General features: G+C 38.3%; 1 protein-coding gene across 3 annotated transcripts in view; it reads left to right on the top strand.

The window, feature by feature from the left end:
* Window positions 1–3,375: 3,375 nt before the first annotated feature.
* The window catches only part of TNFRSF19 (TNF receptor superfamily member 19), a 62,264-nt gene continuing 41,199 nt past the window's right edge, over window positions 3,376–24,440 (top strand). The window contains exons 1-4 of one of the 3 annotated variants that reach the window (XM_049823036.1): window positions 3,376–3,478; window positions 3,647–3,734; window positions 16,467–16,554; window positions 18,003–18,113. In XM_049823036.1, coding sequence (XP_049678993.1) covers window positions 16,489–16,554; window positions 18,003–18,113 — 177 coding nt within the window. In that variant the 5' untranslated portion in view covers window positions 3,376–3,478; window positions 3,647–3,734; window positions 16,467–16,488. Of the gene's footprint in view, window positions 3,479–3,646; window positions 3,735–8,438; window positions 8,611–9,153; window positions 9,262–16,466; window positions 16,555–18,002; window positions 18,114–24,440 lie in introns of those variants that run through there. The other 2 variants (XM_049823037.1, XM_049823035.1) reach the window with 2 other exon arrangements.

Genomic DNA, 24,440 nt, shown 5'->3' with positions numbered 1-24,440 from the left:
TTAGGCACAGCATGAATACTGGAAGATCCTTGTTAAGCATGGGGCAGGGGTTTGTATAACCACTGTCAATTTTTTGATAGGTTTGATTGTTTCTTCCACAAAGAATTTTTCTTAAGATTTAGTTATATTTAAGAAACATCTCCAGAAAGTTCTCGTTTCTATCAGCTGACTGTCTTTTATGGCTTTGTCCCAATGTAGCAGCCCTGGGCTTTGTTCTGTTTCCCTAAAAATTCCTAAAATGGGATCTAACCTGCCTAATTTAAGAGCCTTGCCTAATTATTGCCTAACCTTTTGGAGAAAAATGAAGCAACATCCTTAAGAGCTTGAGGTCCTCACATAGTAAAAAGAGAATGGTAAACCCACTCAATGTTTCTGAAGGAAGATTCTAAGTTTATAAAAGTTTAAGCAATGAATCAGGAAGACAGCATCTCCCTCTGCAGGACTTCTGAGACACCTCTCTCTCTGGTTTCACACAGGAATCACAAGCACTTCTTCGAGAAGAGCTTTTTAGATACCTAAACAGTGAGTACAAGCCAGATACCCAATTTCAGTAATTTCAGGTCAGATTCTACCCCAGTAATTTCAGTGATTAGAATCAAACGTCTAGTGAGTAGTCCAATGGATTTTAATCAGACCATTTGTGCTTGAATGCTCTGCTGGGTTGTTGACTACAAGAGGAAGCATGGGCTGATGATTAGAAGGTGTAAGTGAAGTGTCATGTTACATAGGTTCTGTTTCTGACTCTGGTACTAGTCTGTTCTGTGCCTTACACAAATCACAATATAGATGTATTATCTTCATTTTATGTAAGGAGAAAAAAATTACTGTCAACCTTTGGAAAAAAATATTAAATGGTATAGACAACTGTTGTTATTATTAGACACATCTGATCAAAATTTGAGGAAGCCATAGAATAGGAAATAACAGATTGTTCAGGCTGCCAGGCTCCACAGTGGAAAATAGTGTCATAAATGCAAAATGCAATGCTTAAGCTTTAGAAGGTTAAATTGGTAATAATTAACCTTACTTCTCTTTTTCATATGTACAAAAGAAAGATCAAAGACCTCTAATAGACCGTCAGGACATGCTTTTGCTTACAATCCAGAGAACTAAAAGGTGCTTTCTGTGAACAATATTGTTGTAAAGAAAAGCACCTTTGAAATTAACAGTAAAGGGCTATTTCAGTTCTGTACAGCTCACACGTACATTTTATTTCAACATAAGCATTTCCAGTTTTACCATGAAAGCAACAAATGGACTGTTATCGAAAAATCTTCCAGTGAGTAGGGGGAAGTTATATGTCAGAAGAGCGCAAATTAATGTTAAAATAGAAGTAAGCAGCCTGGATAATTTTCTTTTGTTTGTAATAGATGGAAGTGGAAATTAGAGAAAGAGAGAAATTTATGGTTTGTTTACATACTTTTCCAGCAGTGTATTCCTGAAAGTCGGATTCATTACCCGAGTGATACTCCTTTGTACCTGCAACACCTCTCCTCCATCTCAATAACGAGAACATCCCCCAAAGGCCTGCCTGGATAGATGATCCAAAACAATATTTAAACTATGTCCAACTAGCAACAAAATTGCACTCTCTAGCACCCCTTATAAGGATCTTAAAGCTTTCTGGAGATGTTAATTACCACCCCTACGAAGCACCGGCCTGGTGCTGTCCACAGTACATCATCCCACCAGCAGAAGGCTCCCTAATCTACCGACCGCAGGAGGAGCAGCTCGCTCTCTCCTGAGCACCCCGACGCCGAGGGGCCCAGGCGGGCGGGGGGAGCGCTGGGGGCAGCGGGCAGCGGGCAGCAGCAGCCCGGCTCTGGCTCTGCGGGGGGGGACAGGCAGCTCCCCGGCTGCGAAAGGCCTGCAGGAGTGGGAGAAGGACGCCCTGCGGCTGGCGGGGGGGCAGCGGGCAGCGGGAGGAGGCTGCAGCCCGCAAACGGGGCGCAGAGGCAGGAACCTCGGCAAGACGCTTAGGCTAGGTCTCTCCCACTCGACTGTCCAGTACCCACTATCTGCTGATTGTTTGCTTTGGGTTTTAATGCTCACGGCGGCCGCGACTAGGGTATTTCCTCGTCTTACTTCTGCCTTTTAAATGAATTCTCGGTTACTCAGCGAGCAAATATTTGCGGGAGTCTACCAGTTGACGGGCTTGTATCGCTTTCATCTGCACATGTGGTATACCCAAAGTATGGCATATACGTTTATGAGAAATTCAGTGGCATCTTCAATAGGGCTGATCATCCTAAAAGCCATCCTGCTTGATATCTGTATGTTTTATTAACAGCTGAAGTGCAGAGGGCTGAATTAATCTCTGTGCCAAAAGCTAACCTTGCCTCAGATCACAGAAAGTGGAATTCAGTTGTATGTTTCTTCTGCATTTCCTCTGCACCGAAACAGGGCAAGTCACCGCAGCCTTGAGAATTCCCCTGCTTTCCAGGGCTGCGCAGGACCCTCCAGCAATGCTTGGGTCTATGAACTGCAGCAGTACGGAGAATGTCTGTCAACATACTTTTACCCCCCCCAAAAAGCCTCGCTCTGCTGACAGTGCCAACGGTAACCACTTCAAATCTACCCGAGCTAAAAAATGCCTTTGCACTAAAAGCTTCTGTGAGTTACTTATGGCAGCTTTACAGCTCATTTACGTAAAGGAATCATGAGCCACAGATGAATCAGGCTCAAATAAAATGATTTGCAAAAGGCCACACAGTAAGTAGCAGGGAGGACGTGAAGCAGGGACTAAAAGCACGCTCTATTGTGCTTGGGTTTGCCAGCGCAAAAACCAATTCCAGTGCACAAAAATACACCATTTCCTCCTCTCCAAACCCGAATAAAGAGACAAGCAAAAGTAGTCTTCTGTCATGTATTACAGCTGCCTAGCAAAATGACCTGCATGTCCGACTTCCAAAACTTCATAGAAAATTGTAACTTCCTATTGCAGACAAAATTATAAAGCATCTTTTTAACAAAACCTTACAGCTACCCTATTCTCCCTTCTTGGGAGGAAACTTTCGTGTAATGAAAACTTTGAAGTGAGCCTTGGGATCGTTACAATGGACTAACCTGATTAGAAATCATGCAAACTCTTGTTGCTCTTTAGCTGTATTCCCCCACAGGCTGTATTATAGCTCTCTAACCAGTCCCACAGCATTGAATGATGTCATGGGATCTGCAGCTCAGCGAGATGAAAGGGATAAAGCGGAACCCGCTGGCACTGGGGAAAGCTTCCAACACACAATCCACAACACAGCTTGGGAACTCAAAAGCTACAGATCCAGCCACTCAACTCAAGCATTTCAGAATCGTGTGCATTCTCCCAGCACAAGAAAGGAAAGGGGGGGCGGGGGGGGGGGGGGGGGGCGAGCCCGTGATCGATTTTTAACAAAAGAACTAGAGTACTGAAAGGCAGAATTTAAGAGTGCAACTACCTGCTGGAAAAGGAGCTCTTTTTCCTCTCCAAAGCACTGCCTTTGATGTATGGCAACTGATCACTGATCAGATTACAGGCATTTGGTCTCAGTGCTCGTCTGCCTTTGATCTGCATGGTTAATTTTATTTTCCCGGATTTGGAGTTTCGTCTGGGCTTGTGCTGACATACTTTTTTTTTTTTTTTTTTTTTTTTTTTTTTTTTTTTTTTTTTAAGGCGGTAAAAGCATTTAATACAGAAGCTCTGGCAGTGTGAAATTAAGCTGCAGAAAGCCTGGGCACTGGAAAACTTCATCAGATAACAGGTACTGGATTTTGTATTTTTTTTGCAGTTTTGTGTTGCAAGATTTTAAGGAATTATAAAGTTCACATAAACAGTAATACTACACACATCATTGTGTGTTCAATGTTTGAAAGATTATATATAACTTATGCAGCATTTTATTTGCAACTCTTAGGCAGAATTATATTGAGAATAGACTATCTAGACTATATGGACAATTGAAAAGTGAAGCAAAATCAAAAGTTTTTCAGTATTTTGGGGGTATATAAGATTTTGGTGTGCACTGCTTGTTCCTACTGTCTATAGTTTTGTAAAGTTATATTTGAATACAAGTATTACATGACTTAGGGGAGTATTTATTTTCTAAGAAAAGACCAACCATATTTCCTACACACTATGTATTCTTTATTTCCTCTCAGTGCGTTTATTAAACTGTGACTTCTTCAAGCAACACTTTTAATCCTATTAGTTCCATACTTCAGATGAAAAAAGTCTCCTCTTCCACAAGTTATTAGAACTAAATTTATAAACTTAACAACCTCATATACAAAAGGGAACTGGTGCTATTTCAAGATTGAAGAGATGATAGTTCAACTATACCATATGAAAAGAAATCTTGATAATCAAAGTAACATTTTAACCTGATGGTAGAAGTTTCCTTTAAGGCATTTTAATGAAGACATTAAAGAAATCTTATCTAAAGCAAACACCTGGTTTTGCTGAACTTCATGGAAGTTACACTTCTATTTCAGTGAAGCAATTTCCATTCACAGTATTTTGTATTGTGTTCCTCAAATTCACATTTATGTACATATACTGTGTTTAAGAAAATTTAAGACACCTACTCCAGACATTCATTATAAAGGAACAATCATAAGAAGATTTAGGATTATTCACTATACATTTGCAGTTTTGAAGGGCCAGATTTTTGGATGAGTTTGGGCCAAATCCATGAGTGTTCTGTGCCTGCAGCTGGAGCCAGTCTGTTAAAAATAAGACTCAAGCTTCTTCTGTAGGTATTTAAATATAATTTAGATTTTCAGAAGAACTTAGAACCCATAATTGGGGCCAGACTTGCAAAGAAGTTCAACATTCCAGACACTGAGCTCTTTGAAAATCTAGTCTTAATGGTGGATAGTGAGTTCTTCTGAAATACTGACTTTAGATGTAAATTCCTAAATATAAATTTAAGTGTATATAAATCTTAAGTACATCCATTTATTAACAAACTGCAACTAAAAGTCAGCATAACTGATAGCTGTTAAACATTGTTTGAAAAGTATTCTTTAAGAGGTTTATCAGTCCATAGGACCTTCAAGATGTTCATATTTCAGTATGCACCATAGTAACATGCAAACCCAAATTTTAACAGTCTGCTTCCATCTGAATAAGATTAAGTTATTAACACTTCCAGATAAACATAGTCAGCTTTCATTAGTCAGTCTGCAAACTCTGTGTCTTCTAATTAAAAGTATATTTGTATATATAAATTTTAAATTTACTGAATATCAAGAGATAATATGCCAGACACAGATTAACTAGGCCTGACTTGGTATCATTTAGTTGTCTATACCACCAATTAATTCATATTCTGACTTAACAAGTCAATTACATTGTAACGAAAGTAATTAGCACTGCATGAATAATATGTGTGTAGCTGTCAAGGAAGAATATTTTTTAAGGCATAGCCAAAGCAAAATTTAGGATTTTTCCTTAAATGAAAATTATGTACTATAACATGTTTCTGTAACCTTGAAAAGATGGGTTTATTTATTAATTCTATATTTCACTGATAAGCTTCTCTACCTTTCCAATCTTCTCTTGCTTGTTGCTAGTCTTCTAACATGTACACTTATTTTCTGAGGAAAAATGTTTCTAAACCATACCTCTGCTGTAAAGTAGAAAGAGAAGCAAATTTAAAAAAATAATGTAAGGATTCTTTTTCCTTAGAAGTCAAAATAGCTATGCAAGTCTAATAAGTTAAACTATCTCTGTAAGGATCTGACCCATCACAGAAATGGGTAGAGTTGTGCACAGAAGTAACACTGGTTAATCAGATAGATTACACTGATGAGTAGGGCTTACATATATAAATATTTGCAACATTTAGACCCTAGAAATGCATTTCAGAAACAAAGATTTTTTTTCATTTTGTAAAAAGTCCCTAGGATTTTAGGTAATCTTCCCACATATTTAAACACAGATGGGCGTTAACCCATTTAACCTGAAAAATATCTTTGCTTGTCTGTATGTAAGTGAGACTGAAATGAAAGCACAGTTGGACATATTTAAGTATGGGGGGGAGAGGATTTTCAGCATTTTTTGTTATTTTAAATAGCAGTTCTGTGACAGTTTAGTCTTTCATTGATCTGACTTTTAAAGATTAAACAATAATAATTCTTGGCACTTGCGACTTTGCTTTTACAAAGTGCTGTATAAACATTAATTAATCCTCAGGCTTAAGTCTTCAGGAAGAAAAAGTTCACAATGCTTTTTCAAGCAAATCTGACTAGGAAACTCGCAAGTATATAATTTACTTATTAAAATAGCTTGAGCAATTTCTGATTATAAATAGAGCCATTTCCAAACAGTGTGCCTTAGATAACATCATAAACATATTTTAAGGTTTGTAATAGTTAAGACTATCAAAAGACATTGCACAGTTATACTGACATCAGTTTCCAACAGCTGTCATAACAAGAGTAGATCTATCTCACAGTCGACTGGGAGAACTGTGTTAGCATTTGAGATATGGAGATAACAACTTCCTATTGCTGTACAATTTCTGCTTCCACATCAGATATGTCACGCAACTTAGTCTTATCAAAGGGGTCAGCTGAAACTACTTTCCAAATATTTCTTTTCTGCTTTCTCTACTCTAACAGTTCACTTCTTCCATTTCCTTAGAAGAAGCATCATGATTTAAAACAAAAGTAACCCTGCAATTTGCAACATCTTTCAATGATGAATGGAATTAACTCATCCATTTTACATTTAGAGGAAATATTTTATGTGCTACAACATGGACTTAAACATTGAAGTTTAAGTGTTACAGACTACATGTTGCTCTTACTTCATTGGCATAGTAACCGCCTGTCTGATGAGAAAGTCTTAACGTTTCTTTATACGGTAGCCCTCAGGGTTTAGTGAACACTCTAAGAACTCTGGGATGTTTTAATACACTTGTCTAACTATACTACTTTAAAACGAGTATCTGAAACACACATGATGACTTTACTAAGAAAAACTCATGGAATACATTTCACTGGTGTCTACAGAAAACAGATAACATACGAAACAGTTGTCTGTAAATAGTGAGAGGATGTAGCATGCTTAATGCTGTGCAGCAGCTGCCATTCACAACAGATGTGCCGCCGTTGCACCGTAGCATGCCATTCCTCACTGAAATTCCAGCCTCTTGCAGAGCTCCTTCTGGCAAGGGTCCTGAAGCAAAACTCTTCTTTGAAGGGGCTTTTTAAGACAATTATATGAAAGCCCCTATAAACTCTGAGTTAGTTAATTTTTTTTTAAATTGAGAACAACTAATTTTGCAGTAACCATGTATCTCTTTGCAGACATCTTGCTGTATTTCAATAAGCACTACTTGTTTTTACAAAAGTCCGCGTGCTTGGCAAACTCCAAAATTTTATGTCTGTGAGAAGCTCCCAAAAATTCTGTTTATTTGAAAATGCTTTACTGCCAAGTATATCCATTGGTTCACTCTCTTCACAACTTAAGTCAGTTCCTGGTGTATCCATACAATTGTGTAGACTGTGGTGGCATCATCAACCTTTCTATTAGAAGTAAAACTAATGACCTGAAATTCCTGCAGTCGCAGTTTTTTCACCAAGGTCTCCAAGATTGGTTTCACCAATGTTGGAGCATCACTAACTTCAGGAAAGCTCCGAATTTATGTCACAGTAAGTAGCAGTGAAGTACACCCATTCTGGAGACCGTGAATACTTTTTTCTCTGTGAAGGGCTGGATTTCTGAACTCCCATCTGGTATTGACACTATGCTTATAGGTGGGTAGATAACTTGTTACCTCCAGAATGGAAAAATATTTCCAGTTCAGAGGCAGCAGGAAAATAAAGCTACAGAAGTACTTTGGGAAGGAGAGAATTTTGCAGCGCATTGTCAGAGGGCCTCCATCAAGCTCTGTGGGTGGGACAGGCAGAAAGGACTTTGGTGAGTTACAAGGACTCCTTTCTGCACTCACCTTCCCGATGGTGGCAAAGCGTTTTGCCCAATCCCGTTAACGACCCGGTGCTAGGCAGCCTCGAGCACTCCTACGCCAGGGCTCCGACGGAGGGAGATCGGCAACGCCAAGGCTACGGCCCCCTCGAAGCCCAGGCTGCCTCTGGAGACAGCCTGGCAGGATAAACGGGACCCGAGTGCGGAGCCCCAAGCGGGAGGCGGGCAGCTCCCCTCACAGAAGACGAGGCGGGAGCAGGGCCCCTCCCTCACCCTCAGGCGGCGGGCGATAACGGCCGCTCCCCGCCGCGGGGCCCCGCGCGACGCTGCCGCGAGCCGCCTCGGCCGCGCGGCCCCTCCCTCCCGCCACCGCCACCATCGCCGCCGCTGCTGCTGCTGCTGCTGCCGCCTCCGCGGGCGCGCGCCTCCCCGGCACGTGGGTCAAGAGGGTTGCTGATTGGCTGCCTCCGGTCACCTGAGCCCGGCCCCCCCTTCCCTCCGGTGAAGGAGGGAGGGAGGGAGGGGAGCGGCGCGGCGTTGCCGGGGTGACGGGGCGAGCCGGAGCGAGAGGAGGTGAAGGAGGGAGCGGGCGCCGGGCGAGCGCTCCTCGGTGGCGGGCGAGTGGCCGGCCGGCCGGCCGGCTGGCTCGCTCGCTCGCTCGCTCGCTCCCCGCCGGGGCGGCCAGCGAGGCGGCGGCGTGGCAGGTGGGTGCGTGGGAGACGCGAGCGGGCCCAGTCCCCTCAGCCCGGGAGCGTGCCCTGGCCCTCGCCCTCCCACAGAGCGGTGCCCCCCTCGCCCCCTTCGGCGGGCTGGAGGGAGGCCCTGAGGCGAAGGTGCGCGGAGCGGGACGGCGGAGGGGGGGGGGGAAGCAGCGGAGCCCGCCGCTCCCCGGGGCACCGGCCTGGCTGGGGGCTGACCCCCGAGTGCCGGGCGCCCGCAGCCCCGGCGCACGCCTGGCACCGGCCCGCTCTGCCTTCCCGTTGCGCGTAGGGCCCTGCTGGGTGCGGAGAAGGGTGTGTGTGTGGGGGTAGATGATGGGAACGACCCTCCGCGGAAAGCGGAGGCTGCGGAGAAGGAGGGGGGGGGGAGAGGTGGAAAGGAGGGCTCCGCTGGATCCCTTCCTCTCCGAGGTGGCTCCAGCTCCGCCGCTCTCTAAGCGGCCCCTCCGCCCCGAGGCGTCCCGCAGTGGGTATGAAGGGCACCGCGCGGTAAAAGAGAGTCGCAGCTGATGTTGCTGGGTTTCGCAGATCTCGACAGCCCTAAAGTACTCCTCCACGCCCCGGAGTGCGGCGAACAAAAAGCCCTTGAAAGCCGGGCTTTCTTGTTCACAAGCTCTTCTCCTGTCTACCGCATAAGTAAGTTGCTGTTGGCTTCAAACAGTTTTGGAGCTGGAGTCGAGGGAACAGGAGCTAGTAACTTTTTCTCTGGGCTGGTAAGAGGTTGGAAAGCCACAATTATGGTTCTGTTGAAAAGCCTTTGATTGTTAGACTTCCTTTCCTGATGTCTGTCTCCATTACTCTGGCTTTGGGCTGAAAGCTTTACCTGATACTCGTAAAAAATCTTGATACTTAATACCCATTTACCACCTTTATACTTACAACTACTTTAAATGAATGCTTTTATCACATTAACAAAGGGGTCCAGCAGTGTTTAATATGAGCAAGAGTAGCAAATGGATTCAATCTGTAGGTAGGTTTGTTAACTACTGCATAATCTCTTTCAAGCACACCTTCACCATCACATGTAAAACAAGTTAGGTATATTAACTGGAAGCTTTCTACCATATAAGAAAAGGGTGGTGGGTTTGGTTTTTTTTAGAAAGAGAAGTAAACTTCTTTATTAGTTCAGTAATAAGAGGTTTAAATTGTCAGTGAAGGAGGCAACAAGTTACTTTTTCTCAGTTTTCACAACTTGCAGTTGCAATCCTAATAAAAGAGAATGCTGAGAATGAAAGTAACTCAGGTCTGTGCTTTTGAAGACATTGTATACTATCCAAAACCGCTAAAGGGTGGCTGGACAAATGTAACACATTGGCATTGCATCATTGCAATAGTTACTGTATTAACCAGCCAAATGCTTTATAATTTACGATTCTTAAAAATCACTTTGAAAAATAACTATTAGCGTACTTTGGTATAAATGAAATATGCATAGAATATTGTCATTCTCATTTTATTGTATTACTTATTCACGTATCTAAGTACCAATATGTACAAATGCAGCTCTACGCTGAGGTTTAATCTAGCAAACTAGTGTCTCCTAGAAGTTGAGTTGAGTGAGATGTATTAAATAGAAGGAGATTTTTTTTTTACCACAGTTTTGATATTGAAGCACATATTTGCTCATTGTTTGTATGAGTAGTCTCATCAGTTCAATGAGATTAGGAGTTCTTGTATGAATCACAGGTTCTGATCCTCTAAAAAGCTTTAAGTGTAGGAAAAACGTCATCACATTGTACCTTTGTTCTGATATTTTACTATAATTTATAACTAATGAGAGTCTGGATATGTTGAAGAACATGGAACTATTTTACATAATTCTACCAGCATGGATTTGGAACGTTGTTTGTAAGTAGCAAAACCAGGGATGAATTATCTAGTTCCTTCTCAAGTTTTGCTGATTATACCCTTTCTGAGACACTGGGATATAATGCATTCTGTAAATGATGTATATGATAGTGAAGACACTTTAGAGATGCTTCTTTGGGGTGTTAAATTATTATCACCATTATTCCTGTAAAGTCAGCTACTTAAGCTAACATAACTCAAAGCATATGGTACTCAGAAGGAGCACAAATATTTCCTGGCTATATTTGAACCTCCTTTCTCTCCTCCCTCAGCCCTTAAAATAGATATGTTTTCTATCACCAGCCATGTTCCAACTTTAATCTGCTGCCTAACTTTTTACAATTTCATATATGGCAGCTTCTGAAAAGATATGGTTTTATTCAACATGATATTTAATGTGATGAATGCTATCTAGCTGACAGTAATTTTTTTACCTTTTTTTTTTCCACACATGGTCCTTCTCAGAGCAGTTGGAGCAAATGTGGTCAGACAAGACCTCATTTACTTCATAAATGGGAATAGTACAAGGGTTGTGGGCAGGGTGTAAAGGGAAGGTGTTCTAGAAGTATAAGACAGAATAACAATGCGTAGCTCTGTAGTGGAAGTTCTTGTGCCTAACTTGTTCCCTTTGTCTTTATCATTGCAGCAGCATAAGTACTTTCCCTTCTTTTGTTCCTTGCCCATCGGGCACTGACTCTGCTAAAGCCATCTGCCACTCCTTGTCATTTTATTGCATGCAGTTGACAGCTGCAGGTGGGAAACTGGGTGGTTAGAAGGGAGCTGAGATCCTATTCATTGGATACCGGAGACTTCTGTTGGCAAGATAAGATGATTATATTTTCATCCCTCTTTCTTATCCAGAACTTCTGAGAGTACTCTTTGCCAGTGTTATAGAGAGCATGAAAAGTGGTCGTCAACTATGGATGTCAAATCAAATGTGGTAAACTTACAAGATCTAGGAAAGTTAAGTGAATTCAAAGTTGGGACCCTTCATTCCTAAAGTTTCCCCTAGAAATTGGATGATGTTGACTTCAAAGTTTTGATGCTTACATCTATGAAGAAAGCTGCTAGTAGGCCATAATTTAATCATGCTGCCTCAAGTCTTGAGGTGATGTGTGCTTCATGGTGAAACTTTATTTTTTTTGGAGAGAAGGAAGAAATATTTTTCTGACAGATTGACTTTGAAATAGAATGATGACTGTTGCTCAGGCGAGCAAGTAAATGTAGGAGTAAATTTTGGAGGACAGTGGATTATAGGACCCTGGAAGTTTGGAAGTTCTTACTTCCACAATACATTTATTACGTGTTCCAAATTTATTGTTTGATATTGCCCTCTTTATACATATGCATAATAGGCCCCACACAACCTTAAAACTATGCAACTGCATTTCTTAATGGAAGTTCTATATCTTGAGTTCTGTACCTTACCAATGATGATTGCTTTTCCCTGAGTATTTTGGGCAAGCGTATAACTGTTGCCCTAAAAAGATGCATTTGGAATGTTTTACTGATCTCAAAAAACTTGTGTCCACATTTTTCTTTCATTTAATAAAACTGAGGATAACTGAACTCAGCATTGTAAATACCAGTATTTGAACAAGAACAAATAATCTTTAAATGTGTTGAATTTCTATTTGGTCACACATATTTTAGAGGCAAAAACTTCTAGTTACTTCTTACTTGAATGCATATGAAGTGAATGGCTTGTGTCCAACAGACATCGATGTAATGCCACTTGATATCAAGAGAGAACAAATTTGCCCAATGGCAAACTGCTATTAAGTGCTGCAGTGTCTGCTTTTTAAGCAGGGCTTTTTGACCAAACTGGAGACAGAAACAGGAAACAAGCAGCTGGCACAGTTAGTCTCCTTCAGGACTTGCTTTTGATACAATGAGTTATTAATGTTCCTTAACCATTTGCATTATTTTTATCAAAATGTTGTCATGAAAAGAAAGTGTGTTTTTTTTTTCTTTGTACTTTTAACAATGTGGTTTTTTATGTACACCAGTTAATTTCTTATGTATTATAGCCAGTAAGTATATGGTCTTTGGGTTTTTTTTAGTAGGACCTGGGACAATAAGCACAATGATTGCATGATACAATACCACAGGCATTCATACATGTCTACTGAAATGATTTGAATGTGTTTTGGTGCTACTAAACCTACTGAAGTGCACTGAACTTCAAGGCCCATAGACCTGCAAGCTTATTTTGGAAGATTTGATGATTATAAATGACAGATTATCTAGAAGATATCTTGTACTGTATCATAGACCTAAAGCTATGAGATTGCATTGTACATATATTGATCAGTCAAGAAAAAGCTCAGCAAAATGCATAGATGAGTTGGAAAAGTCCATGATAGTTTGACGCGAGTTCTAAAACACTTGATTTTGGAAATTTACTCTGTGTTTTGGAACTTCTGATGTTTGAAGGTGTTGGATTTGGCAAGAGTGTTATAAAGGCAGTAGATGTTCTTTTAAATAGAAAATATTTCACAGGTGCAATAAAATTTCCACACCTAAGTCAACAAAATGTGGTTTAGTACACCATGCTTCTCCGTGTGCTTTCTATGTTCTATAAGTCTTTGAGGTACATGCTATAACAGATATGGCAACTCCAAAACTGAAATACGAGCTGTCAGCGTGACCAGCAACAATTTTAATACTGCTTGTTTTTCTGTAATACCTTCTGTTAAGAACTGGCATTTGTTTTTTAATCCAGTTGTGACTCCAGAATATTACAAACATAAAAATATATCATTAGCTTTGTTTAAATATTGGTTTTAATAAATTGTTTATATGCTAACTTTTTTACAATATTAAATCTTCAGGTTATTGCATATTGGAAAAAATGTATAGGATGAATATGGCTTCATTACATAAAACTAATATAGTTTTATTGCAATAATATGGCAAGTACTGAATCTGCTGGCCAGTTAATCAGGCTGTTCTTAATTTTCTTTATTTTTCCATACTTCAGGTGACCTGCTCAAAAAAATTATGAACTGTTGAGATTATGCTACAGTTCCATATTTTAGGTCATTAGGTTTAATACAGTTCACTAATATTGTTTGTATTGATAATTCTACATGAAACTTGACATAAAAATATACAATTATTATGATATTACATTTCTTTTTTGATGTCACACACCTGTTTTTAGAGGCAAAAGTAAATCTTTAAAATAAAACATACTTTTAACCTTATAAAGAATCCCGTTTTTAAAATTTTGGTAATATTATGTAGATGGTCATAATTACATTAGAACTGTGCTACATTTTATTTCTTTAACAATAATATTATTAAGGAATATAATGAGTATAACTTCATACAACTTGGAATAATAACTTGACATTCAGTTACGTTTACAGCTTTATTTCACTTGCACACTTACGTAAAGTTTTGCCTCCTATAGGAATTAAGAAAGCATAGGAAGTATTTAATTTTTTTCCACTGAATACCATTTTATGAAATCAATAAGTCAGTGGGGATTTTTCTCCCAAATCCCTTTTGTTTCAGTGTGATTTTTTTTTTTAATTCATATTTAATCACTTTGTATTATTTAGCTTTTAGACCTCTAGCTTTATTGTCTTGTCTTCTCTGAATCAAGTGAAGTAAAGTTTGTTTTGCAGGACTGCTTTTCTGTAATATTGTGTAGAGATGTTTATTCTTGGGGTTTTTTTAATCTTCTCATAACATTACCACTCTTGAATTTCTGTAGCATGTCAAACTCTATAAAAATTGAACAGCAGCAAGCTTAAGTCTTTCTTGACACTTTTTTCAAGGTTACTGAGGTGCAAAGTCTCACAATTTGTCTTTTCTCTAATCTGTTTTTACTTAGCAGATCTTCAGTTAGTATTGGGCCGGAAGATATACTATAATGATGTGCGTTTTTATCCATCTTGTTTCTTTCCACACGTAGATGAGAAACATTTCTTGAAAATTCTGAGTTCCCTTAACAGTATTTTTACTGTCTCTGTCTGCTGTTTGGTCTTTGCTATTACTAGAAATTGTCTTGTTCTTACATACTTCTGTTCTTGTATACCTAATTCTTTTTGCAGCATTAGCGCTGTCAGCTTCTTATGCCAGCCTTGTGCACTTAAAGTTTGAAAATTTGTTGACTCTCCTTTTTCATTTTTCCATCTGTTCTACAGTACTTTTTACATCAAATTGTTGTATTTGGGTCATCCAGAATTCTTTCTGAGATTGCCCATTTCATATTTCTCTGCTTATTTTTTTTTGCCTTAGACTTAAAAAAGCAACCTATGTCGAATACTATATCTGTGTGTGTATTACTTGATGGTATGTTGTCTTTTTTACCCATGTTGACGTGCATATAATCTGATAATTGTCATTGGCCCATAGACCATTACCATCGCTAAGTGAGAAATAACCATAAAAATGTAATCTTGGCTTTCCTGTAGAGCACTGCCTGACAACACCTCTTTGCCTGTTTCATTCTTCCTAGTAGACGTTAGCTCTTTTTATACTTCAAAATACAATTTATCTTAAAAGATATCAGTAGTGCCACTGAAGTATACTTTCTTTTGGGGTAGAATTTGTTAATTAGGCTATTCATGCAGTAAAATGTGAAATTATGTGTTAGTTATAGTTTATGCTCATTCTGGTTATATATTTTAAGTGTATTATGCTTGTTATTATAGTTCCATATTGTAAAGCATTTTGCAACTGTTCTTAATTTTTTTTCTAGACTACTTTCCTTACATTTTGTGTTCCGTCCTTTCATTTCTCAGTCTCTTCTACTCTTCAATGAGAAAAATTACTTATTTTGCCTTTTAAAAACTGTGTAATTAAACGTCAGTCCTTAAGCTCTGAAGTAGGGCAGAAATGTTTTAAAACATTATTTTTCACATCTAACTGAAAGCAATGACATTATATTACTGTCATATAAGGTATGCAAATTAGGATCAAATTCAAATATCATATTATATAAGCTGGATCTATTTATTCTTTTCTTGTTATTGTTGCTATATAGTTTGGATTTCTGAGCGAAAAGTTACACTTGCATTTCCAGGTAACTGACAAAACTGAAAAGTAAGAAATCGGAATTTAACACAAAGATTCAAGTAAACAAAAGGAAAGTAAGCAGAGAAAAAATGTTCTGTTGGCCAAGCACAGTATTCTTAATGATTGTGGAGGTGCAGTTCTTTGGTTTAATAATCCAAAAAAGCTAATCCCAAATTAGAACTTCCTTTCTCTGATGGTTTCAAATAGTCGTTGTTGTCCCCCCCCCCCTTTTTTTTTTTGCATAATTTGTTTGTTGCCACTTCTTAAAAAATAACTTTCTTCTTTCTTTCTTCTTTTCTGAGACTATGATAAAAACTGTCTGAGGTAGGATGTGATTCGATTATGCTGTTTGAAATGTCTTCTATAATAGTCTTTGCCTACCAGATAATAAACAATCATGTTAGCACATCTTTAGAGGTTAATATCCCTTAGGTAAGTGGTAGAAACAAACCCTGTGTATGCCTCCAGTTCACTGCAGAATGACGTAGAAGAGGTTGTCTTAGCCACTAGGCAAACCCACTCTGCTCCACACTGCAACACAGAATGAACATTATCATGATTAGCTATGTCTCAGCTGCTATGTGGCATATTTGAGGAAACTGGTTTTTGTCTGTTGATCATGTACTTAGTTGGGCATCTAACAAGCAAGGAAGATATGTTAGGGATCATAGATTTACAAACCTTGACATTCTCTAATCTAGACTGATAGCAGGCTCTTCTTTTGAGAATTAAGGCTATAGAAACTTTGTGTATATTGCCTTGTCTTCTAAAAAAGAACATGATTTTTAAAACATATGTTTGTTGTTTATCTTACAGGAATCCATCTGAAATATTTTAATGGCATTAACAGATATATATTTTGACATGCTGAATGACATGAAGTACTATGGACACATGACTTGCAATTCAAACAACATTGTGAAATATAGTGATTTTTTTTTCTTCTTTTTTTTTTTTCCTAGGAGAAAGGTTTAATTGTAAGAAATGGATCCTAAAGGATTACAAGGAGAAGATAAACTGAAGATGCTCATAATTTTACTAGCATATTTGGTAAGTTAAAAATTAGTATTTTTTTTCCCCAGGATGAACGTTGAAAAGATTATATTGGACACAGGAGCGGTGTCTATTGTTTTACACATCACTGCTAACACTAAAAGTCTTAAACACATATGCACAGACAATTACATATGCATTTTATCAATTTAAAAGTGAGCTTTGTCAACTGATTCATATAATTCCTTGCTACTCCTCACATGGAATTAAAAAAAAATTTACCTTGTGAGCCTCTTCCTAGAAGAAGGGCTGGACTAGGACAGAAAATACAGTTGAATATAGTGCTATGAAGGTGATGCTGTTTCACTTCAGAGAGATGGCAGGAATTCCAGGCAATTTGCAGTGACCATCTTTTATCTTAGTACCATATGCTATATACATAGTTTAGGAGTTTGGAGTATTCAATTTATTGACAGAACATAGCATAGCACACAATTATGTTGCCTATTAAGCATACTTAAACTCTGGCTTGCTGAGACAAGCTCTAGAACTAAGGGTAATTAATGCTTCATAGCTAGCAGAAAGGCTTTGGTCTTTCTGAAAAGACTAATACACAAAGTAAGAATTTAGTAGCAATTGTGGAGAGCACTTTCTGTGGTGGAAGCCTGTATGTAGACATTTAATTTAAAATTCTATTGAGGGAGCTCATAGCGTTTGCTAATGTTCCTGAGTAGGATTCTAGTGATTATACTAAGACTTTGCATGGCTGATATTACTCCTTATGGTATTTCTCACAACCTTAGTTTCTGGTTTGGTCAGATAATGTACTTAAATGCCTTTGAAGGAAGAAATTGGATTCTCTCTCATTTGGCCCATTAAATATAAAGTGATAGTGAAATTTAGAATAAATAGTATTCATACAGGTTTGGGGTTTTTTTTAAGTTTCTGAAAGGTTTGAGTGACCCTTTAAAATCTCTATAAATATTTATGTTTAAAGGAATAGATTTTAGCTTATTCAGTTGTAATAGCATCATTAGAAAAATAAAAAATCACAAATAAATGAAACATGGCAATGTAACGTGATGTAACATAGCTTACTGTCGTGAAATTTGTAGTTTTAGTAAATGGTCATGTGCATTTTTTGTAATGTTGATTAAGGTGAGGAACTTAAACTCATGTTCAAACAATTAAGCGTTTTAACATTCCACAGGTGCCAAATATCAGGCAGGTCTTCTAAAAATTGTAAAATTATTACAAGTCACTAAGTGCTGAGAATCTTTAAAATTCAGGCCACGTATCCATATTTGGAGTTAGATGATTAATTTTCATTGCCATATTTAAAGCTGTTGATAATGCAGAAAGTTATTTTTAAGATAGAAACATGAATTTATTTCTCAGATTTAGAGTTTATATGAATTATATGTTAATCATAGATCAATAATATTTTGGTGAGTTTACTCTTTTCTTTTTTTTTTTTTTTTTTTTTTTTTTTTTTTTTTTTTTAGCTAAGTAGGGTAATTTGTGAGACTGGCGATTGCAGAGAGCAAGAATTTAGGGACCACACTGGAAACTGTATCCTCTGCAAACAGTGTGGACCTGGAATGGAACTCTCAAAGGTAAGCAAATCATGCTTTCTTGAATTTGTTTCCAGTAAGTACATTTATGTATGTGATTAAAATAATAGGTATTTGTACTTAAGTGGAAATATTTTTTATTGTTTTGGCATTTGAACCTTTTACAATTTTTCAAGTACCATGTTTTCTGGTTCTCTTTACATAAAATGCTCAGTTCAGAAAATGATAATATCATTAATAAAGTAGGCAGTGCCATTAGAGGATCTGGGTATTGGCTCTTAAATTGAAATTTTTTTTAAAGGTGGGTTAGTGCTACAAAGGGGGAAAAAGAACTACAGGGAATTAAGACTGAATAACTTCACTGTGTAGAGGAGAGTAGGAAAAATTAATTTCAAACTAGTGTTTGGTAGAGATCAATGAAATGGGGGGGGCTTGATTTTTACAATGCTGACTTTCAGAATCAGTTCTGGATTTTAGGTGAAATTGCCACTATAGACAATGTTTAAAATTTTTTATACAGCAACTTTTCTTAACAGCATGGTTTATAATAAAATTAAAGCCATAAGCACAGAAAACCAGAATAGGATTCAAGTGAGAACCGAGATATTTCCTTAGAACAGCTGGGAGATAGGTGATTATTCTGTTTTCACAAGCTCAGTGAAAAAAGTTGGAGCACTTTGTGCTGGGAAGCTAGATTCAAGTGAGGCTCAGTTTCTTTGTTTTACAACTTATTAAAAATGCTATAAACCTAATCCATGCCTTTATGCCATGTTAAGTAATTGAGAAGGTTGAGGCCAGAAAAATACTTGGTAATATGTAGAAAGCACATAAGTCCTTGTTAATATCATGGAGAAGGAAAGATTGTTATCGTGAGTCATATGTAAATGTTTTTTTTTCTTTTAGAACAACTGCATCTCTTCCAAAAGAAAATCTCTGTAAAAGTTTTGGAATTAGCAGGGTTTTTAGGAGTGCAGAAATGAATCAACAGAGGTGAATGGTGACTGAGGTTATGGACTGGGATTCAGTAGAACTAGAAAGTTAACTTGGCAAAATTCCCAGAAAAATTCCAAGTCGGAATGCAAGTCATGAGGGGGATCTTAGTTGCTTTCAGCACAGAGAAAGTAGGTGCTGTGTACGAGCAAGGATAGAGAACAATGAAGGAGGATAGAGCTGAAACGGGAGGGAAGGAGGAAGGCAGAGATATGGTGGGATTCACTAACTCAATCACCGGAGGTGAGAGAGATAATAGAATGAGTTATGGGTCATGGGTCATGGGGAGACTGGATGTTTTGGGGGAGCAGGTATGTCATGCTAGAGGTGTGAAGATAGTCAGGCAAAAAAGAGAGAATGCAAGCTGGTATCATGAAGGGTGAGCAGAGACTTGTCAAGTCTCATGCGTAAGCACAAGCTCTTTCTTCAGTGTCCAGCTACTATACCTACATCTTGCCCATTATTAGAGCGTAAAACTATGGCCCAGACAGAACCGTGCAGTCTGATAGATACCTGATAGGTGGGGCCATAAAGCAAGAGAGAAGTAGCTGCCCTGCCCAATGCCTTTGCATATAGAAGGACAAACTCAGTTTTGTATTCTTACTGATAGTGTAAAAAGGATGATAATGGTAGAATTTAGGGTGTTATTTAGGAGGAGCAAAATTTGATTTTCAGCATTGCTTTTGTAGGCAAGTATGTTATGTAGATCCAAGGGGGAATTTGAAATGTTATTTTTGAAAATCTTTTAACGTGAAACATTACTAACTCTTATGTGTATGTGTGTTTTAAACAACAGGGAAAATGAAGCTTTAAGTTTGTGGCTTTGTATTTCTTACTATATTCAGCTCTGAAAAAAAGTACAAGTTAAGTATTGTGGTTTGTGGGTGGTTTGAAGAGATTTACTGAAATCGAGTGACACATTTTCCCTATCTCTCCACCCCCTGTAGCTAGTGTTCAGTGCATTAACAGATATATTTAGTTTCACACTTTAGTAAGGATAGCTTTCTATGTTAGGCAGTATTAGTTAAGGTTTAGTCTTAACAATGCTGTTGAAGTAGGGATTTGAAGGTGACTAACAGCATGGATGTGGTTTTGCTTGGATGTTTTGTTTTTTTCAGATTGGCCTTAAATTTGAGGACCGAAAGGTTCTGGGGGGTGTTTTAATTTACGAAGGCGCTTGTAAATATGGCACTTTATAACAGTGGTCCTACTAAAGCAGTATTACATGCACTGATGTAGCATACTTATCTAGTTGGCAAATAAAAACCAAAAGCATAAAACCTAATGCCCTCAGTAATTACACTATCAATTTAATAAAGAAATCCTAAACTAAAATAGGAAGGTTAGAGTTTGCAACAGTATACTATCCAAGTTATGTTTTTACTTTAACTATTTTTGTTTACAATCTGATGGTCCTGATTCTTAGAAGTAGTTTTTCTGAAAATATGAATGGTTAATTAGTTTCAATGTGTAAGCAATTACTTCTCCCAGACACGAATAGGCTTTCAAATATGATTTTTTGCTACTACACTAGAACTGAAATGACTAAACAGATTTTTCTCAAACCTAAGTGTGAGTGGAAGCATAATTTCCTTTATAAATAGAGGTACAATTTTCTGTGAATCATAGTGAAGGATGTGATGCTGTGGCAGTTACTGAAATGCAGTTGAAAGTAGTCTTGCTGAACTACAGCTTGAAGCAACAAAATATGTTAAGTCAAAGGTCAGAACGCAAAGGGAAAAGGGATTTAATGATATACTTGAAGTAATTTGCAGCACAGGGGGAGTTTTGTTTGCTTGGATTTTTTTGCATGTGAGAAAGCAATGATGTAATTATCCTGTAGTTGAATAACAGTTTCTTAATAACAAATAACGTGTCTGTTTTCCTGTCAAATATTTAGTGCTTATGGATAAAACTAGATATACCACTGGATGTGTGAGCCTGACTGTAAGACTGTCTAAGTATATAGTAAAATACAATATTACCAGTGGGTTTTTTGGTTTGGTTCCTCCTCAGAGTGTTTTAGGCAACTGACTGACAGGTTTCTTTTTTTATATTAGTAACAAAAAACCTCAGTCTATATTGTTCAATACAAAAGACCAGCTATTGTGTCACGCAGCAGTGGATCGTGTGAACGGTTGATATAAACATATGTCCTTATTTCCTTCCCTCGAAACTCAGTCCAGGTAGAACTTCTACTGCTCAATAAGCTGAAACAGACAGGTCCAATGTCAAGGACTGTATAGCCCTCACTTCACTCTTATTTATGAGAAACTACTTGATCTTAGTTACAATCTAAATCTGTAGACTTCTTTCTTGTTATTACTGACTATACAAAAATAGGAACTGTGTTTGTTTCAAAAGCCAGGTAGAGTTAGTAGGCTAAACACTAAGGAAAACTGGAGTTCTCAAGATAAAAATTGGGATAAATACAGTGGTACAGATGGGTACTATGACTTAAATACATTGCCACTGAATTGATCAGCAACCAGTTTAGAGCATAAGTACACTTGTGCATGGACTTCCTTCCTTTTGCCTTTGTTAAACTGAGTACATGATGCTATAGAAATCAAAACTAATATGTTGTTACCTAATTGTGATAATCTGTGTGTGGTTTTTGGTTTTGTTTTTTTTTTTTTAAACTTCAGTGGGATTTTTATTGTGCATTTATAAAACCCAGTTAAGTCAACAGTCATTAGTTGTCCCTACACTTAAGGGAAGACACAGTGACACCTCAAGATCAGACTTAAGAATCTTAACACAGGCTGCACAGGTGACTTAAGGCATGGTTAAAGCCTAATCAAATCAGGTCCTGTGTGACAGTCCAGTCTGTTCCCATGTCACCAGATACACTCAGATATACCACAGGCTTGCATCAACTGTGGATAAATGTGCAGGGCAAAATACCACCTGTGGGGAGTGGGTGTATATATACATATAAATATATGTATATCTACGTGTGTATATATACTTATTTCTACAACTACTAACTTGAGTTATTTATATGACCTTTGTTGCTATATTATGTGAGCATTTCATAATACCTTTCCAAGTTAGGGAAATGCTGTTGCCTTTTCTTAGTTTATACATGAGACACTAGCACAGAAATCAACTTGCCCATGGTGATGCAGGAAGTTTTTGTTGGAACAGAGTAGACAGAGGCCGTGGAGTAGAACAAGAGTGTGGAGGCTTTTTCTTCAACAAGGCACTGCATGGACAAGACGAGGGGCAACAGGTACAAGTTGTACCAGGAGAGAGGTTTTATCTCTATATGAGGAATAAATTTTTTACAGTGAGAACAGTCATTCACTGGAACAACCTCCCCAGGAAAGTGGTAGAGTCCCATCACTGGAGGTTTTTAGTATGCAATTGGACAGGATGCTAGATCATATTATCTCGGCTCTCTGCCCTTCTTTCAAGGTTCCTTCTGACCTGGGCTATTCTATGATGAGTGTTTAATTTTAATTGCAAACTAGTGCTCAATCTGTTGGATTGACCTTCCTGTCTGCATAGATAAGCAACTTCAGATACCCTTTATAGTGTGAAACAAAAAAAACAACAGAAAGTCCCAGCCTTATTTCATGTAACTAGTTCCAAATCTAGACTATTCTTCTCAGCTTTTGCTGTCACAGTTTAGTGGGGCTCTTTTTCAATAATGTTTTTGAAGTAATTCTTTCTTCCTAAAGTAAGACAAAACCAGTACACCCTCAACTTTTCCTTTCTGATTCCCTATCAACTGTTCTAACAGCAGCTGCAGATGTTGCATTAACTTAGAACTAAAATCCATTGATCACTTCCATTGATTGTATTTTTTATAAAGTACTTTTAATATACTGCCATCATAAGAAAGACAGCTTTGTTATTGCATCAACCGTTTAACGTTGATGGGGAAGGAAGTCAAAGCTGCTTCTTCTGTTTGTTTGCTTTTATTTGTTCGTTTAAAAAAAAAAAATCTATATAACCTTTTCTTCTGATAAACATATGTCCTTGATAATGTTTGTGAAGCCTTTGAACCACTGAAATAGCTTGCTTTTGAGTGTGTGAGGGTTTTGTTTGGGGTTGTTTTTTGTGTGTGTTGGGTTGGTTTTGTTTTGGTTTTGGTTTTTTTTTTGTCAACAGATCACATCTGAGGTTGTAGTTCAGAAACACTGAAATGACAGTTCTGGCAATAATAATTTCTTCCCACGGTGCCCTACCTGTGCAGTTACACTGACACAGATTTTTCAGGGGGTACTATGGAACAGATCACTGAACTGATCACTTTTAACCTGGATCAGTCCCATGGTCAGATTTACAGCTCAGCCTCATAATCAGTTGTATCAGTACAGTTGAGGACAATGTATGATAAGGAAGAAAAAGCAGAGTTGAAAGGGAGAGAGTGCCTTAACCCAACATTGCCACCAAATACATGATGATGATAATGTCACCAAGAGACTGCTGCTGTACAGAGACCCTGTGGGACAGAGGCAGCTTGATGGTGGCTAAGGCAGGGCTACGTATCATAGGTTGCTTCCTTGCACCACGTGTATGATGAAGGAAAAGGAGACCTGCATCTTGGCTCAGAAAAGGAATTGTGAATTAAACAGGAGGGTACTGTTTGAAGCTACTCCTGAATGTAGCAGTCCTTATACGGAACATAAAAGATGGTAAGCTGTGTCTGACAAGTCCCAGTAAAGTTACTGAGAGCAGCTGCTACCATGTTTAGCAGTCACTCTGTAACTTCTCAAAGCAAGAGAGCTGCTTGGGAGGAAGCCTGCCATATCTCAGCTCAGGAGAGGCTAACACATGTTTCTGGATCAGTGTCCTGGAAGCTGGAGCAGCTGCATGTAGGCATGTCAAATCTTACTGAGCATGAAACTCTTCTGACACTAACTTTGCCCTTTGCCACAGCAGCTAAATCTGACAGGTTTGCAGCCCACTGTTGCAGCCTGTCCTGCTGAGAAACTTCCACTGATAGATACGGCTGATTATTGGATTCTAGATGAGACTGATCCACAGCCTAAGGGACTTCTGGAAGCTAAAACTGTGTGCTATTTAACAAGGCCGTATACTCAAAGGTGTTACTAAAAACTTCATTTTCCAGCACCAGTGTAGTGCTGCAACCTGTTATGTGACCTGACATCAATTAAAACTGTCTTAATGACTGGAAGGCTTTTTCTTGAGAATACCCAAGTATTCTTGTAATCATTGTGGCCTAAGTGGAACTTCTTTGTGCTGTACTGTCTAGGGACTTACGTAGGTTGTGGATAATCAGTGGAACTAGAAACAAATTCTAAAATGTGCTTGCAGATTACGATCTTAATAATGCCTGACAGCATTTTTTTAAATGAAATTTGAGGTTATTTTATTTGGAAGAATGTTTAAAATCTAATTTACTGT

This window comes from Accipiter gentilis, chromosome 19 (genome assembly GCF_929443795.1).
Source record: "Accipiter gentilis chromosome 19, bAccGen1.1, whole genome shotgun sequence".
Classification (NCBI taxonomy): domain Eukaryota; kingdom Metazoa; phylum Chordata; class Aves; order Accipitriformes; family Accipitridae; genus Astur; species Astur gentilis.
The sequence above is the reverse complement of the archived record's forward strand: the minus strand, read 5'-3'. Positions and strand labels throughout refer to the sequence as shown.